An 18,313-nucleotide genomic window follows, 5' to 3' on the forward strand; every position below is an offset into this window, starting at 1 on the left:
CAATTGTTAGCTGACTCAATGGTAATGTCTTTTTTTTCTCTCTCTTTTTTTTTTTTTTTTTTTTTTTTCGGAGCTGAGGACCCGAACCCAGGGCCTTGTGCTTTCTGGCAAGCGCTCTACCACTGAGCTAAATCCCCAACCCCTCAATGGTAATGTCTTAAGATGGCTGATTTAGTTAGAGTTTTAATATTGTGAAGAGACACCATGACTGTGGCAACCCTTATAAAGGAAAACATTTAGTTGAGGCTGGCTTACAGTTCAGAGGTTCAGTCCATTATCCTCACATCATCATTATCATTATCATGCAGGAAGCATAATAGCTTCCAAGCAGACCTGGTGCTCAAGAAGTAGAGGAGAGTTCTACATCTGCATCCCAAGGCAGGAGGGAGTGAGCCACTAGGTCTGGCTTGAGCTCACTGAGATCTCAAAGCCCAACCCCTATTGATACACTTCCCCCAACAAAGACACACCTACTTCAACAAGGCCACACCTCCTAACAGTGCCACTCCCTATGAGCCTATGAGGGCCATCCATTTTAATTCGAACCACCCCAGTGGCAGAGCCCCCTTCTGACCTAGGTTAGAAACTATGTATGAGCCAGTGGCATCTGCCTGGATCTAACCCAGTGGGTCTCAAAGTGGGGTCTACTGGTCAGCAACAACAGATCCTCAGGCACTCATCAGCAATTCAAATACGCAAATGCCCCAGCCTCAAGCTTCCTGGGGAATGTGATTAAAAGAAGGATCTGGAGGCAGAGTAGATTCTCTTTTCTTTTGTTTTATAATCTCCTGGGGAAAAGAACAAATGACTAGACCAGTGTTCCTGTTAGGGTGGGGGATGGGAAGAGTCTGCACATACAGAGGAGCGAGCAGACTGACCCTAGAGTCTCTAGTGAAGTGGCCACAGGAAGGGACCCCAGCTGCCATCAGAGGCTGAAAGAAGCAAGCAGAGAGACAAGCTTTGCTCCAGAGCAATGGCTCTCAGCCTTCCTAACACTGTGACCCTTTAATAGTTCCTCATGTGGTGGTGTTCCCCGGCCATACAATTATTTTCATTGCTACTTCAATGCCACTGTCATGGATTATAGTATAAATGTCTGGTACACAGGATATCTGATAAGTGACCCCCAAAGGGGTCATGGCCTATAGATTGAGAGAACCGATGTCCTAGAACCTCAGAGGGACCAACTGCACAGTGTCATTGTCACAACTGCCTGGGAGCACTCCTTTCAGACCCATCTGAGAGCAGATTTCCATTATCTTACAGCGCCCAGCAAATGGCTTTTTTCTTCCTGGCTGCTATAGGACAAACAGAAACGCTCAAGGAGGTCCTCTGAGCCTGCATGCTGTAGACAACCGCAGCCTTGCAGGTCCCAGGGGCACAGAAGTGGGAGGGAAACAGCAGAGAGGGACTCACAGTTGAGAAAGCTGACAAGCACAGCCTCAGGCCTGAGACTGAGGCCAGTATCAGCATCCTGATTCCCATTTAGGTACACACTCCTAGGATGAAGGGTGGGAGTGGCTCTTCCTCCTCAAACTCCTTACACACACACACACACACACACACACACACACACACACACACACACACACACACACACACCCACACACACTCACACACACACACACACACACACACACACACACACACACACACACACACACACTCACACACACACACACACACACACACACCACACACACACACACACACACACACACACACACACACACACACACACTCACACACACTCACACACACACTCACACACACACTCACACACACACACACACACACACACACACACACACACACACACGAGTAATCATGACAAAAGCAGGTGAGTCCCAGCTGAGAGATACCCCACTGACAGGGCTGCTCAAACCTGGCAAGGCCAGCAAGAACAAGGACATCAGGAGAAGCCCAAGGGAGTGTGACCACTCAGTATAATGTGATGCTGTAATGGGATCTGGGAAGAGAATAGGGAAATTCAGTGAAAGCTGGGGAAATCTGAATAAACTATGGGTTTTAGTTAATAATGCCTTAATGCTGCTCCATTAATTATAATAAATGTACCATGCTAATATAATGCTAAAAATACTTGAGAACCGGGTACAGTGTGCAGGGGAACAATATTTATAACAACACGGTCCCTTCACAATGCGAACTATCCTATTAAAAAAAATGAAGTTTATTGTTTTTTAATCTGATAACCGCCATGTAAAAGCCATGGACGGGCTGGAATACAGAAGTAAGTAAATCTTCAGGGAAACAACGCTAAAGAGATGAGAGGCGTAGGAAAGAAAGGGGAAAATGGAGCAGACAAGCCGATGGAGCTGATGACCCAGCAAAGTTAGGGTCCCAGGAGGAAAGACCTGGGAAATATAGAGAGTAAAAATGGCAAAGAAATAAAGGGAGGTTTTCCAGAATAGGCAGGACCTCCATCCCCAGGGTAAAGGTATCCACTGTCAAGTGGCACAGCGTGAGAACCACAGAGAAGCAAACCGCCATGGAGTTCCGGGTCATTGCTGATAACGGTTCCGCATGCTTCCAAGCAGAAACAGAGAAAATGATCTGAGGCGAAAGCCCGGCCATCAGAGTGCATGCAAATGGTTCCTAGCACAGAAAACACAAGGCCGCAGTGAGAATGTCCTGAGTCTGAAAGCCCCAAATTGAGGTGATGCCCTAAGATAGAAGACGCCCTTCTGGACTCGGGTTGGCTGCTTTGAGCTTGGTTATTTCTAGGCCTGTGAGATTTGCCTTGAGCTAATAACCCCGGGAGTCTCAAAGTGGCCAGAGAGGGTGGTAGCCTGGGTAGTCATTGGCAACTCCACGTCCTTGCCCCCTCCCACCTCAAACCTGATGCTTCAGAAGCTGCAGGGGCGGAGGCCTAGCCACCGGTTTTAACAAGCCAAAGAGAGAGTGGCAGCCACCTGCTGTACCAAGGCAGAATAACATGAGCAAGTTAGTGATCGTTCTGAATACGTGAATGTCCTGTGACCTGTCAGCTTGCTCTTGAGGTGTGACAGTAGGCAAGGGCTGACTTGGCACAGATACACTTGGGCCAAGATCCCCTCCAGCATGCAGTTTACAAAGCAGAAAAGAAGAAAACAACATCTTATTTCACCCTCGATCGGAGGATGGAAAGACAACAACAACAACAACAGAAAATCAAACCACACCGAAACCAAGATGTGGTAGTATTTTAAAATAATTTTACAATGCAAAAATAATGATGTAAGGGGCTGGAGAGATGGCTCAGTGGTTAAGAGCACTGACTGCTCTTCCAGAGGTCCTGAGTTCAATTCCCAGCAACCACACGGTGGCTCACAACCATCTGTAATGAGATCTGATGAATTCTTCTGGTGTGTCTGAAGACAGCTACAGGGTACTCATATAAAATAAATAACTTCAAAAAGAAAAAAGAAAGAAAAATAATGATGTAATACACAATCTTAGTTGTATATGACGTCACATGTTAAAGAAGATTAAAGGGGGGGTACACTGTAAACTTCAGTGAAGGGGCCAAGCGGGTAGGATGGGGAGGAAATATGTCTGTATTTGTGTGTTCAAGAAGGAAAGGCACAGTGGCATCAGGAAGGCAAACTAACACCCAGGTTCCCTCAAATGATGTGGCACATACCTTTAACCCCAGCACTCAGGGGACTTGGGCAGAAAGACTGGGAGTTTGTGGCCAACCTGGACTACATAGTGTCAGGCCAGCCTGAGCTACAACCAGACCTGGTCTTGTCTTTTAAATAACAACAAAAGATACTGTAATCACCAGTGGGTATCTGTCTACATTTTTACCTATTGATAGACCAGCAGAGTTGTATAACTTCCTCCTTGGATTTTGATTTTTGTCTGTTACATTGTTGTTTGCTGAAGTGGGACCGGAGAGAAGGTGTCCTTTTCCTCTTAGAGTCGGGAAGACCACATGAGAGGGGATAATTCATGTTCTTGGCCATTGGCAGGCAGCTACTTTTACCGACATAGCAACAGTTAAAGGACGCCTACCGCACAGAGTGTGTTTCCTCGTCCACGTTAGGGCCGTTTTTCTAACAGCAGAACCTGCATTGACACACTCGAAGAAAGCTGGATCTTCTTCCTCAAAATCTGATCATCAAACTAAGAGAATAAAAACTGCCATCAAAACAGAAAATATTATTTCTGGAACCTAATAAATGGTGTCTCGAAAGTCCTTTAAAACAAATAACAGGAAATCAAAGACAATTTTCAAAAGAGGGAAATGTCTTATTTGATGTCAAAACACAGGCAGAAGAAGTAAAACAGAAAGAATATTGTCACTGCAGAGAGCAAAGAGATGAGAGGAAGAGGTGGGTGTGTCTGCTGAGAACTGCCCAGTCTTCACTCCAAAGCCAGTGGGGACAGGGGTCGTTTTATAAAGTGTTGAAAGAGCCATGCGGACAAACAAGCCAATTCTGACCCCTCCCTCCCACTGGACATAAAAATCTAACTGAACTGGAGGAGAGGGAAAAACAAACAGACCTAGAAAATAGCAAATATTTTGTCTTTGGTAAAGAGAAGATTGCATAACTGTGAAGTACATAGAACAAGTCACAAAAACTTAACAAATATACTTAACTACTTGAAAACAAAAGCCATTGTTATACCAGAGAGAGAGAGAGAGAGACACACACACACACACACACACACACACACACACACACACACACACACACGGAGGGAGGGAGGGAGGGAGGGAGAGGGAGGGGGAGAGGAGAGGGAGAGGGAGAGGGAGAGGGAGAGGGGAGAAAATCATAAAGCAAGTAACAGGAACTGTGGCTAGGCTTGTGCTGCATTCTTGTACTCAGAACTCTTTAAGGAGCCGAGGCAAGAACACTGTAGTATCAAAGCCCGCCTGGCTACAGAGCAAGTTCAAGGCCAACCTGATTTACCACCCAAAATTAAGTTAGAAAAAATAAAAAAAGAACACAGGGCTGAAGACTGAACTTGGCAGTTAGAGTGCTTGCCCAGCGCGTGCAAGACCCTGGATTCAATCCCCAGCCCCACCCTAAAATCCACCAGAAAATAAACATCTTTGTTTTTGACAAAAGACTAACATGTTAAAAACATACAAAGAAAGTCTACAGCCCAAAAGACAAAATGAGATAATAGATAAAAGATAGTCCAGTAACATGCCCTGACAGATGAACTGGTGCAAAAGAGGTGAACAGACAATATATAAGATAAAAATAAGGATTAGATTAACAGACCTCAGTAAAACACTCTACCATAGGAAGTCATGGGTTGCCATATTCTCCCAGACCTGAGTTCAATGCCCAGAACACACATGCTGGAAGAGAATATCTTTGATTTGACCATTCTGTTAGTTTGAAACTGTTTATCCTAAGGAAGTCTTTAAAAGCAGGCAAAAGCCAGGTTGTGGTAGCCCAACTTATATTCCCAGTACTCCAGAGGCAGGAGGATTCTGAGTTTGAAGCCAGCTGGGCAATGTAGCAAACTTAAAGACAGCTGTAATACAGAATGAGACTCTGTCACAAAAAAAAGGTAAAGTAAAATTAACTAAAAATACAGAAAGATGGCCACACAAGGTTCAAAGAATTTTGAAAACAGAAAGCAATGTGATAGGGCCAAGCGTGTTACATCGCAGTAGAATATTTCACAGACACTTCGCCCTCTAGTTATAAAATTTTTTAGCATGGAAAATGATTGTACCATGATGAAGTGAGCAGAATTATCAAGGTTCCATAGCTGTGATCGGATTAAAAAAAAAAAATCCAGGCACAGAGTTCAGCTGGAATGAAAAACACATCAGCAGGAGTTATCTTTTAATAGAGAATCCTGTGTAGTGCTTGGTCATTCTCTTCATTTTTCTGAATCTAGAAAGTCGGCTGGGATGGGAGAGATAGTTCAGTCAGTGATGCGCCTGCAGGTTACAAGTATAAAGACCTCCGTCCACCTCCAGAACCCACAAGAAGGGAAGAAAGGTGGAGGTTGAGTGATGGCATCGTTTGTAACGCTAGAGATCGGGGGACAGAAACAGGTGGACCTCTGGGGTTCGAGGGCTAGTCTGTCTGCCTAGCTTTCGTTGGTGAACCCTGGGCCACTGAGAAACTGTGTCTAAAAATATTTTAAAGAATTTTAATTTAAAAAAAAAAGCAAAGTAGGGGCAGGAGAAACAATTCCATGGTTAAGAGGACTTGCTGCTCTTACAGAGGACCTGGGTTCCATTCCCAACTCCCATATTGAACAGCTCATGCCCACCAATAACCCCAGCTCTGAGGAGTCTAGCACCCTCTTCTTGCCTCTGTGAACACATGTGGGAACACACACACACACATACACAGAGACAGACAGACAGACAGACAGACAGGGGTAGAGACAAAGACAAGGGAGAGAAGGAAAAGAGAGATTAAATAATTCTTTTAAAATTTCTAAAAAGTAGATGGTTTCTAAGAAACAATACTTAATGTTGTCCTTTGGCCTCTGTGTATATGTGTGCAAATGTGTGTATGCATAAGCTCCCCCCCCCACATACACACACAGAGAGAGAGAGAGAGAGAGAGAGAGAGAGAGAGAGAGAGAGAGACATAAAGGAAAACATCTTAAAAACTTAGGTGTCTGTGTGTGTGCCTGCGTCCACATCAATATCTGTGTCTTCTTTCTATGCCCAGGTCTTTTGGAGTGTTGCTGTGGGAAATATTTTCTCTCGGATATATGCCATACCCCAGCAAGAGCAACCAGGAAGTTCTGGAGTTTGTCACCAGTGGAGGACGGATGGACCCACCTAAGAACTGCCCCGGGCCTGTGTATGACCTTTGGGAACTTCCTACTAGAAACTGAGCACGGTCTTGTTTCTCAGTATTTAGATCTGCAAATGCTCCTTTAAAATTAAAGAGAAGGTGGCAGCCTTCTTTTACTATATCCCCAGAGTGTGCCAGAGACTTTAGTAATGGGTCAGTCGCCCAGCCCTTCAAACACAATTGCCAGGCTAGACTAGAGACGGTAGACTTTACTCCTACATGTCTCAACTGACTTTAGAAATGTGTATCCCAGACCCAAGCAGTTGGCTCTGCACTGTGTCACCCCCCACCCCTGTGCTTGTGTGTGTGCACACACTCATGTGCATGTGTTTTCTGTCCCCTATGGTATTCCCTCACCTCCTTTCCAAAAAAAATACACAACAACAAGATAGAGATAGATTACTTCATCCTAAACGTGGCTTTGGAGAAGTGGGGGGTGTCTTTTGCTGGACTTACATTTGGGAGTGATTCCCTGTCCTACCAGCAGGGGACAGCATAGATCAATCACGTGGCCCCATTTGTCTTCCCATTCTGGAGAGGCAGCCGCTGACTTTCATAACTGTGCTCGTTGTTTCAGATACCGGATAATGACTCAGTGCTGGCAGCATCAGCCTGAGGACAGACCCAACTTTGCCATCATTCTGGAGAGGATCGAATACTGCACCCAGGTATAATTGTTTCCTCCCCTTGACCAGCCTCGGCTCTACATGGGGGGAACTGTTTAAAGGCACCAGAGAATAACGCTGATTGTGAGACCCAGTATCCTGATGTCCAAAGTGATGGGGTCGGCATCTCACTTTGCCCGTGTCCTACAATAAACTCTGGAAACTTCTGCTTTCACGACACAGCGTCAGACAGAATCTATCCAATTCACCAGCATAACTACCGTCCCTGCTAGACAGCCAATGCTGTGTGTGGTCATCTTAACAATTAAAATATAATTACGTCATTTCCCTTTCCTCACTCCAGCCCCTCCCATCTCCAAGCCTCCCAACCCCCTTCCTCTCAAATTCATGTCCCATTAAATTATTATTATCATTATTATTATTATTGCATATAAATGCAGCCTTCTGAATCTACTTTGTATTCCTTGTATGCACATGATTTCAGGCCAACCACTTCTATTGGATAACCGATTAGAGGATTCCACCCCGGGGAGAGTAATTCTCCCCTCTCAGCCATCATCAGTTGCCTGTAGTTCTTTGTCTAGAAGTGGGGCTCCTGGTATTTCCCCTTCCGTGTTAGCGTATTGATGTTTGGTTCTTATTTAGGTAGCCATGTTGTTGCTGTATCACAGACAGCTAGGCAGCTAGAGTTTTGTAGATGAAACAGGATATAAAGAAGAATGAAAGCTCCCAAGACTTACAATCTGGCTAAACAAATAATAACATTTAATAGATGGTAATTATATATTAGCTAATCCACTCTGAGGAAATGTTCGAGCCATTTGTCAGTAGCACTTGGGTGGGATTATACTATGCAAGTTGCTTTTTCCATGTTATTTTTTTTAAAGATTTGCTTTTATTGTATGTGTGGGAATGTTTTGCCTTACATACTTGCAATGCCCCTACAGGCCAGAAGAGGGCGATAGATCTCTGGGTCTGGCATTTACAGATGTTCCTGAGCCACCAAGTGGGTCCTGGGAACTGAACTTGGGTCCTCTAGAAGAGCAACAAGTATTTTAACCACCGAGCCATCTCCAGCCCCAGCGTCCTGTGTTATTTTGTTTTGTTCGCAGGGAGGGTTCCTTTTATCCCATTTTTATAGAGGAGGGTCTGGGCTTAGAGAGGCTGCACAAGTCAGGAGGATCCCTAACCATCCTGGGTTCTCTGTAGAGCCCTCTCCTACTTCCTCCCGTCTTGACTGGATTGTGACCGTTCATCTTCATCTTCAGCAGACTGTACCTCCCCACTCGTCAGCAGCAGCCCAACAGGGGAATAGAGGTAGTGGTGGGAGGATTCTTTCCCTCTCGCGTCTTGCACAGACTTACGAGCATCTGCTAGCGTTCTCCACCGCAGCTCTGCTCCCCAGTCCGGCTTCCTATCTGGGTCTCACCAGCAGCCTCTCGGGACTTCATGTCAGTGGCCGGTTTTCTCTTTACCGTCTGCCATCTTTCCCTCCCTCCTGGCTCTGATCCCGTCAGGTTACAGAATTAAGTTAGCATCCTCTCCCTATGCCCCACACTAGAACTAATGTTCTCTCCCCACCTACACGTTACCCCCTCCAACCCCTTGGCATCTCCCTAACACGGCCCTTTCCCGACTTCATTAAGTCCACTAGGGTCCCCTGTACTATTCAGGTTACTGTGGCTGTGATGAAACCATGACCAGTGACCAAAAGCAAGCTGGGGGGGAAAGGGTTTATTAGGCTGACACTTCCATATCACACTCTATCGCTGAAGGAAGTCAGGGCAGCAACCTGGAGGCAGGAGCTGGTGCAGAGATCGTGGAGGGGTGGTGCTGACTGGCTTCTTGCTCTTTGCGGTTTGCTCAACTTGCTTTCTTACACAACTCAGGACCAGGAGTAGCCCCACCCACAGTGGGCTGGGCTCTCCCATCAATCACTAGTTAAGAGAATGCCCCACAGGCTCGCCCACAGCCGGACCTCATGGGGACTATTTTCTTAATTGAAGTTCCCACCGCTCAATGACTCTAGTGTGTGTCAAGCTGACATAAAAAAAAAAAAAACCAGCCAGCACCCTATGTGCCCGGAATGGACTCATCTGCTGACGCATGGGACACCAACCCGTGTCCGTGCCACAGAGATATTTTAGAAAAGCCAAGCCATGAGCCACTATCTCTCTAAATTCCCTCAGCTGGGACCAAGGACAGACACTTTCTGCAAACTTCTGCCACTGTGTGTCTAGCGCACTGTCCCAACCCTCCCAAGGCTTTCAGCTGTGAGGGTGACACCTTCTTCATCCAACTGGCCTCAGTGGCCATGTTACTGGGGGGAAGGGGGTGCCAGGGAACCTTGTTTACTGACATTCAGCTTAGGATGCTGTAACAGGAATCGAATGCCCTCATAAACCGACACACATTCACGTACCTTCTTTGGGGTGTTTTCTCCAGAATATGTAACACCTTCACAGAAGCAGGTGGCTAGGCAGCTGTGTGTCGTAAAGGACTCACTGTGGAAGGAGCTGGGGAGAAATGAAATGGCCTTTAAAAAGATATTTGTAGATGTTTTCTGAAGCCCTTTGCTGATGGATACGGGACCGCTGTGCTGCTCTGTAAAACTTAAGCAGTGGAAGCCTTTTCCCCTCCGTTTGCATAAGCTACCGCCGAATTAAATTTCCCCAGAGTTTTCTCCCACAAATTTTCCTTTAAACCCATGGCAACTGCGTCTGCTTTCGTCTCGCAGTCTGTGACTCTGACAGTGATCTAGCACGAGCTGGTTTTTTTGTGAATGGTTTCTCCTCCACAAAAGCCCATCACGTCTGAATGGGCGAATGAGTCTCTGCCTTGGAACATCTGCACAGGCAATGAGAACGTACAGCAGAGAGTCACTACGAGGAAAACTCCAGCTGCTTAGGGAAGGAGCAAACCGTGCCCTGCGTAAGCCAAATGTGGCGTCCCTCTTCCTGCCACCTTCCCTACAACAAAACTAAAAGTCACATTATCTTTTGTCTTTGAAGTTGCAAAAATAGTACTGAAAATAGACCGTGATGTTTTAAGAGTAATGTAAAAAAAAAAAAAAAAAAAAAAGGCAGGGACCAATGAGATGGCTCAACAGACTTAAGGTTTGTGCTTGCCAGAGCCAAATGACCTGTTTGACCCCCCAGAACCCACATAGTGGAGGGCAGAGAACCCACTCCATAGGGTTGTCCTCAACTTATACACACACACTCTCGCACGCACGCACACATGCACACGCACGCACACGCATACCTGCACACATATACAAACGCACAATAAACTAAAATCTAATAAAAAAAATTAAAAATCTGTAAAAATTGCCCCAGGGGTTTCTCTCAGTCCTCTCCCATCCCACTGCCCCCCAGGCTCACCAGCAACCCCTAAGCACCAGGTACCCTCTCCTACTACAGTGGGTTTTCAAGAACAGTGGTGCACACTCAGTACTCCGATACCTACCTGTGAATTAATGCTTAGCTTGCTTTCCTGTTGCTGTTTTCTGTTTACGATAAACACCATGGGCAAACGCAACTTGGGGAGGAAAGGGTTCATTTCGCCCTAACACTTTACCAGTCTGTCATCATGGTAAGCCAGGGCAGGCGCTCAAGGCAAGGGACAGGAACTGAAGCAGAGACCACGGAGAAAGATTGCTTATTGGCTTGTTCCTGCGGCTTGCTCAGCTTGTTTTTATATAACCCTGGAGGAGTGACACTGCCCACAGTGGACTGAGCCCTCACACACCCATCATTAAGAAAATGCCCCACAGACAAGCCCACAGGCCAATCGGATCGATGGAAGCAATAACTCAGTTAAGGTTCTCTCCTTAGAGTCTCCAGTGACTCTAGTTTGTGACCAGTTGACAGAAATGATCCTCTGTAAACAGTTAGCACCGCCCCGCCCCCTCCTCTCTCCTTTCTCTCTCATCTCTTCCAGATTCAACATCTCTATGATTCCGTGTTCATCCATCCTCTCTCTTCTTCCCACAGGACCCCGATGTCATCAATACAGCTCTGCCCATCGAATATGGCCCGGTAGTAGAGGAGGAGGAGAAAGTGCCCATGCGCCCCAAAGATCCTGAGGGGATGCCTCCTCTGCTGGTGTCTCCCCAGTCTGCGAAGCAGGAGGAGGCGTCCTCAGCCCCCCAACCCTCAGCCCTGGCGGCGCCAGGCCCGCTGGTGAAGAAGCCCCCGGGTGCGGGCGCGGGAGCGGGTGCCGGTCCGGTGCCCCGAGGTGCAGCCGATCGGGGCCACGTGAACATGGCGTTCTCTCAGCCCAACCCTCCCCCAGAGCTGCACAAAGGCCCGGGCTCCAGAAACAAGCCGACCAGCCTGTGGAACCCCACCTACGGCTCGTGGTTCACCGAGAAGCCAGCCAAAAAGACCCATCCCCCACCGGGCGCGGAGCCGCAGGCCCGGGCTGGAGCGGCCGAGGGTGGCTGGACCGGGCCGGGTGCGGGGCCCCGCAGAGCCGAGGCTGCGCTGCTGCTCGAGCCGTCGGCGCTCAGCGCCACCATGAAGGAGGTGCCCCTGTTCAGGCTGCGCCACTTCCCCTGCGGCAACGTCAACTATGGTTACCAGCAACAGGGTCTCCCCTTGGAAGCCACTGCTGCCCCGGGGGACACCGTGCTGAAAAGCAAGAATAAGGTCACCCAGCCAGGGCCCTGAGCCCTGCGTCCCACTAGCTTTTCTCCCTGGCTGGAGCTGATGCCCACCGGGAGGGAGACAGACAGAATGACTCCACCACAAATCCGAGACCAAATGTCACTCACTTTCATTTTTGTGCCAACTTGTTTTGAAGTGCCACATTTAAAAGAGAAAAAGAAAAAAAAAGAGGAAAACTTGTTTTCAAGATGTGTTAGAAAGGGTTTTGAGCATGGGTTCATCCATCCTCTCAAAAGAAGAAAATGCCGTTCTTAAGAAAGCGATCAGTACAAGGCCCAGATTGGTTGCGTAGTTTTGGTGCATGATCTGCTGTACAGTCCCCTCAGGCTTCTTTCCGATTTGTGTGTGCTCTCTGCTTCCGTGTAGTCAGAAATAGCTGCCTCCATGTCTCATAGGGGGAGTCGTAGGTGTTTCCTTGCCTTGTGGATATGAACCATTCGAGGGGCGAGGGAACAGAAATAAAGGAATTAATTTCAATGACTCAGCATGGGGAGAGACGTTATTTACTTGGAAAAGAAATATCATACACTGTCATCGCTGTGGATGGTGGTTAGAGGCTTTTAATTGTTCTAACTCATTGCCTATTGTAAAAAAAAAAGTCGTGACTAGTTCATAGTATAGTGAAAAAGGTGTATATATTCATCTAAGCGAAATGCAGCCATCGCAAATGCTTTGCGTATGAAACTCCAGTAGAGACGCAGCGACTCAAACACCCTGTTAACATACCTCATGCCTTAAGAAAAAAAAATTCTTCCTACTAAAAGTAAAAATACCGCGTGTGAGGTTTCCTACTGGATTCAAAACTCAAGACTGAAATTACTTACTTCCACACTTTGCATTCATTCAGATCTGATCACTTTTTAAAACTCAAGTAGCAGCGGTCCATTGAAAGCATAGGAAGACACACATTTGTGGACACGTATATCAATACATCTGAGGCTCGACCCTCCCTGAGTTCCTCCCCTCCTCCGTGATGCACTGGGCCTTCCAGTGGTCTAGACTCTGGTTGGTCCTTCCCCAGTTCTCCCAAGCTCTCTCTTTCTCCCTTAGCCATGAGATCCTGGTTTGCTGGGAATACAAATATGATTTAATACTCGTAGCATAATTCATATAGATCTCCAATGCAGATTACGACAAAACATTTGGAATTAAAAAATTGCTTGGAGAGTTGAGGATAGTGCTGTGTTTCAGTGGGTGTTCTGAACCTGGCTTTCACAGATGAGATTTATTTCTATGAAATGCAATCGGGAACCCATTAAATGTTCTACACATGCTTATGCAATACCGAGTTTACCTATGTTTTCATGTTCCTTTTCTCTCCTTCTGTATTCTCCTGCCCATTTTGTTCCTGGTGGGAGCCATGATGATTTCTTTGGGGTGAGACATTTTTGTTACTTGCTAGGTACGAAGCATTTCCAGCAGAGGGACTGCGTGTGTGTGTGTGTGTGTGTGTGTGTGTGTGTGTGTGTGTGTGCCTTTCTCCTCATCTTCTCCATTTTGTCCACTGCAAAAGTGTCGCTTTGAGTGTAGGAGAGCCATTGTGTTCTAATATGCCAATTCCAGACAACGGTTCAGTTTCCACAAGGCAGTTATCTGGCCCTCGAATTGATTCTGAACATCTAGAGATTCTTTAATACTCCAGGGACTTCTTTCCCAGAACTTCCCAAAACATTTCCCATGGGACGTCCCTGAAGCTGGAAGACAGGCGTGCAACTGTGGATAACAGTTCTGGAAAAAAAAAACAAACACATTATCGGGAAAGTTTGGGTTTGTGCAAAAAATAAAAAATAAAAAAATAGGCACACGACCAAAAAACCTTGTTCCAGCTCACAAACCACCCAAAGGGATTCCAGAGTCTCGCTTTGAGAAACACTGCCCTGAAGGCTGATGCCAGAGGAGCTGTCTGTAACCGAGAAAACAGCTCCATTTTTCTAACGGCAACATCGGTAGTCACTAACCGACTAGGCAGGGAGTAAGCTCTGTTGTTAATGGGGGAATTTTGCCCCTTTCCGCTCTAAAAAAAACTACAGATTCAGGTTGTGCCTTACTACCACTGATGGATTTGTTGCTTTTCTCTGTCTTTATTGGTATCAATCAATGTTCATGTAAATGATGGTCAAACCTTCAAGCCTGTGTACATGGATAAGTAAATAAACAGCTCCATACTGAGCCATGATGACATCAGATGTTTCATTGAAGTTGGCGCAACTCCCTCGGCACCATGACTCTGGATTACTGTCCACTACGTATTGTGCCAGCCATATGGCTATGGTAATCTATACAGATGCTGGACTCTTAATGCATTCATTAACCAGGACAGCGAGCTCCACTTAGGACGTGAACAGGCCCAATTAAGGTTTGCAGGAGCCATGCTAATCAAACCATAAGCTAGTCTAATTATTTGTACTCTGTGTCTATAAAGGAAGAATCAAAAAAGTCATGGCTGTTCGCCTGTGGGAGTAGCAATCTGTGAGGAATGGCCGGCTTGTTAATAGTATATGATGCCTGTATACGTCAAATCAAAAGAGAGGTGCGGCATCTGCCTTTAAACAGTACGTCCTGCTTAGCAGACTACGGTAGGCTCTCTGGCACCAAGTGGTGTCTGAGTCCCGGCTAACTGAAGTTAACCAGGCACATATCCAAAAAAGACAGTAACGCCCTGGTCCCCCTGGGAGATCGTAAACACAAAATCACAAGCAGTCCTCTTGCACTCTGGTAGCTCCCAAATGCTGTGGGGTTGACTGACCTATGCACACTGAGGATTCTTGGCTCTCCCACTGGAGGTAAGGTTTCCCTTTGTCTGATGACAGTCACAAGACTGCCATCTTGACTGTCTCCTTTGGGGCTCAAAAGAAGACTGTAAAGACCGAACTCCCAAATATTGGAAACAGAAAGGAAGCTCTTTTAAAATAGTCATTTTCACATAATATTTGGTGAACCCTAGGGTGGTAAAGTATTACATAATTACAAACTAATTTTATTATTTGAAAACGTGGGGCTTTTCCATCCAAATCCACAAGAGGCACCTGTAAGCAATTCTAATGACTGGGCTACTGTGATAGGTTTTCTCCAGTAATGCATCAGGATTAAAAGTCCTCCTGAGCTTTAAAGCCCTCTTTAAATTAAAAAAAAAAAAAAAATGTGTATGAACGTAGACTCCTCCAAACGCAGGCTTTCCAGGGCAAGATTCCCAATGCTGTCTGAAGTGCTGTCAATCTGTCTTTCGCTAATGCATTTTTTTAATGAGTCCCAAAAGAGGCCACAATCCAACTTTACTAATTTCACAGCAGCAGATGGTTCCCCATGCTGCACGCACGCACGCACGCACGCACTCACGCATTCACAGATACAAACTACTATTCCTGAATTCCTTGACACGATGTCCTGAAATCAGAGAGGATGCCAGAGAAACCACGGGAAGGCTGTTAGTCAGGTTCTGTTTGCACTTGGTTCCCTGACGCAGGTAGAGTTCATTTCAAAGGCATCCTTGAATCCAAACTCTTGCTAAGCTGCAAACACTTGAAAAGTTTGACAGGGACAGAGTGATTATGTAAAATTAGTGGGACGGCGTGAAAGTCCTGTGAATTAGGACAGAAAACTAAAGCCACCCTGTTCTCTCTGCGGCATGATACATGTAAAACGAGTGTGCGCCCCTCGCCTGGGACAGTGGTGTTACCAGGCTCCGTAGAGGACAACCTCGGCCTCTTTCCGGTTCCTGCCCAGATCCACTTCCTCTTCGGACACCCTGCATGCTCTCTCCTCACTCCATCCCTGTCAACACTCACCCGCAGTTACCTACCATGCTCCTCTGCCAGCTGGTGTCAGTTAAAACATGAGTTCTTATTAAACTCAGAGCCTGAGCAACTTCGCTATCAGACCTCCCTATACATATTTACATTGTAAGGAAGCCATTTGCCAACAGAGAGGAATACCAAGTCGGTCAAATTTCAGATGATGACGTCATGAGGGATGGTTTGGCACCCAGCTATCACTCCCCAAACAAGGAGCAAGCGGAGGTGGGCGTGGGGGTAGGGGTGAGGGTGGGATAGAGATCGTGTTAGACGGCCATCACCCACCTGGGTCACTCGGGCAAGGGATTGGAATTTTCTCCTTTTAAAAATTAAGGAATCCAAACATGGTGACACAAATCTTTAACCCCAGCACCGAGGAGTCTGAGTCAGGAGGATCATGAGTTCAAGGCTAGCCTGAACTAAGCAGAAAAACCATTTCAAAGAAGTTGGGGGGAGAACCCATGAAAAAACTAAAGGGTTTGGTTTCAAGGGATCCTTCCAGCTCCCTACTGTGTAACCTAGGAGACTTCACCTGGGTCAGGGAAACCCTAATGGCCAGCCCATAACCTGCTGGACATAGCTGTGTGTCCTTAACCTTAATAACTCATTTAGGACCAAATATAATGAATTCAGGGCTCAACCCTAGTGAGACGTTATGTTTCCTTCACAGAGAAGCAGGCTAGAAGGGTCAGCATCCCTTCACTTTTCCCCTTCCTAGTCAAAATCATAAAGCCATTTGGGAAAGGAAGTGGGCCCTGTTAGGATTTAAATCTCCGCCCGTGCCGGGACAGAAAACAGCCAAACACCATCGTTCCACGTGGAGGAGTTTTAATGAGAGAAGAGTAGAAGGAGAGGAAAGGCACGTGGAGGGGGGTGGGAAGGGGGCAAGAACAGAGAAGAACAAAGAGCAAGAGGGGTAAGAGAGAGTAAGAGGAAATAGGAGGAGGAGAGGTCAAGCAACCCCTTTTTATAATGTCAGGCACAGCTGGCTGTTGCCAGGCAACTGTGGGGCGGAGCATACCTGGCTGCCGCCAGGTAGCTGTGTGGGTGGAGCTTAAACAGAATACCAACAGGCCCAGATGGCTTCCTGCAAGCCACACGGTGGACAGAACTCTTAGCCATGTCTGGTGACCACCACGCCTTCAGTGTAACTTCACTCACGTCTCTTAATATTTCCTGCAACCAGAGCTGCCTTCCCAAAGGAGACGTTAGACCTGCTGACTTGGAGCTGTGCTGAGGATGAGAAGCCGCGTGCACTGGCAGTGGTCGATTTGCACGATTTGCATTTCTTAGTGTCCACAAAGAGCCCAATATGTTTGCCTTGGGAGGGTTCTGACTTCCAGCGTCATCTACAAGTGTTCTTCAGGGGCCATGACAGGGCATTCACTGAGGAGTCTCCTTTCTCATTACCAGAGCCTGGAGAGCCCCTCCTTTCAGAGGCATAGTCGACTATGCTAAAAGCCTGTTTTCAGCGGTGTTCCTTTCTAGCTTAGGCAGAAACAGGAAACTCCAAAGGACGGCCAACAACCTCCCACCAAGGTAGGAAAATGAGGGCTGTAGGTGAATTTCCTACAGCTTAAAATATCTGATATTTGGTTTTAAGAAATCAAATCTATTTCGCTTTATTTTCAAAGTATCATCTATGTTAGACTTTCAAAGACCTCAAAAGAAGTCACTTAAACACAGAAACTCTTTTTCCTCGTGGACATGCCGAGAAACAGCTGGTGACGGCGATAAAAGAAATGAAGCCGAACGTGACACGGGGTTTTCCTTTGTCGCAACAAGGCGCGTGAAGGGAGAACACAAGACAACCCTTAATTCCCTAAACTCCATTCCCTTCGAGAAAGAGAAAAGCGGGTGCAGGGAACTCCAGCCTTTCTACTAATGCTCATGGCCCCGCTGAGATACGCCCTGAGATTTGAGAGGCCCACTTCATCGGCATCATCGGCACATTGGGATGCGCTCTGGGATCATGAGAGACCCACGTTGATCGGCGCGTTGGGATGAAGCCTTCTGCAGTGCTCTCTTCGGCTCTGTCTCCTACACAAAGCAAGGCCCTTTCTCTCACCCTCAATCTGAGACTTGCAATGGTTGTCCAAACTCACTCTCGAATCCACCGAGGAAAGGGATCATTTTCACCCCTAGAAGAAGACAGCAATACTTATCCCTCCCGGGTACTGTCAGAGCCACTGTCACTGACACTGTGGACTGGGTTTTAACATGGACCCCCGCAGTGGCGCTGTGGGGAGGGGGAATAAGAATGACTTGAAGCTAGGCCTATAATTGTAACATGATTCGGTTGCCCGTCAGTCTGATTTGATTTGTTATGTGAAAAATAGTAATTAGCTCGCAGCCTTCAGTGAGACAAACGCACTTGGGCAAAGCTGTAGAGCTCTTTGAGGCTGAACAGATAAGGGCTTAATTCCCCTCAGATCGAC

The 18,313-nt window shown here is 46.8% G+C and overlaps 1 protein-coding gene across 2 annotated transcripts in view; it reads left to right on the forward strand.

Moving 5' to 3' along the window:
* The window catches only part of Alk (ALK receptor tyrosine kinase), a 34,826-nt gene extending 22,144 nt beyond the window's left edge, over nt 1-12,682 (forward strand). For both annotated transcript variants that reach the window (XM_032908950.1, XM_032908951.1), the window contains 3 exons: nt 6,660-6,794; nt 7,366-7,456; nt 11,410-12,682. In XM_032908950.1, the coding sequence (XP_032764841.1) occupies nt 6,660-6,794; nt 7,366-7,456; nt 11,410-12,087 (904 nt within the window). In that variant the 3' untranslated portion in view covers nt 12,088-12,682. The remainder of the gene's footprint in view (nt 1-6,659; nt 6,795-7,365; nt 7,457-11,409) is intronic.
* Nucleotides 12,683-18,313: the final 5,631 nt, after the last annotated feature.

This window comes from Rattus rattus, chromosome 7 (assembly GCF_011064425.1).
Source record: "Rattus rattus isolate New Zealand chromosome 7, Rrattus_CSIRO_v1, whole genome shotgun sequence".
Taxonomy (NCBI): domain Eukaryota; kingdom Metazoa; phylum Chordata; class Mammalia; order Rodentia; family Muridae; genus Rattus; species Rattus rattus.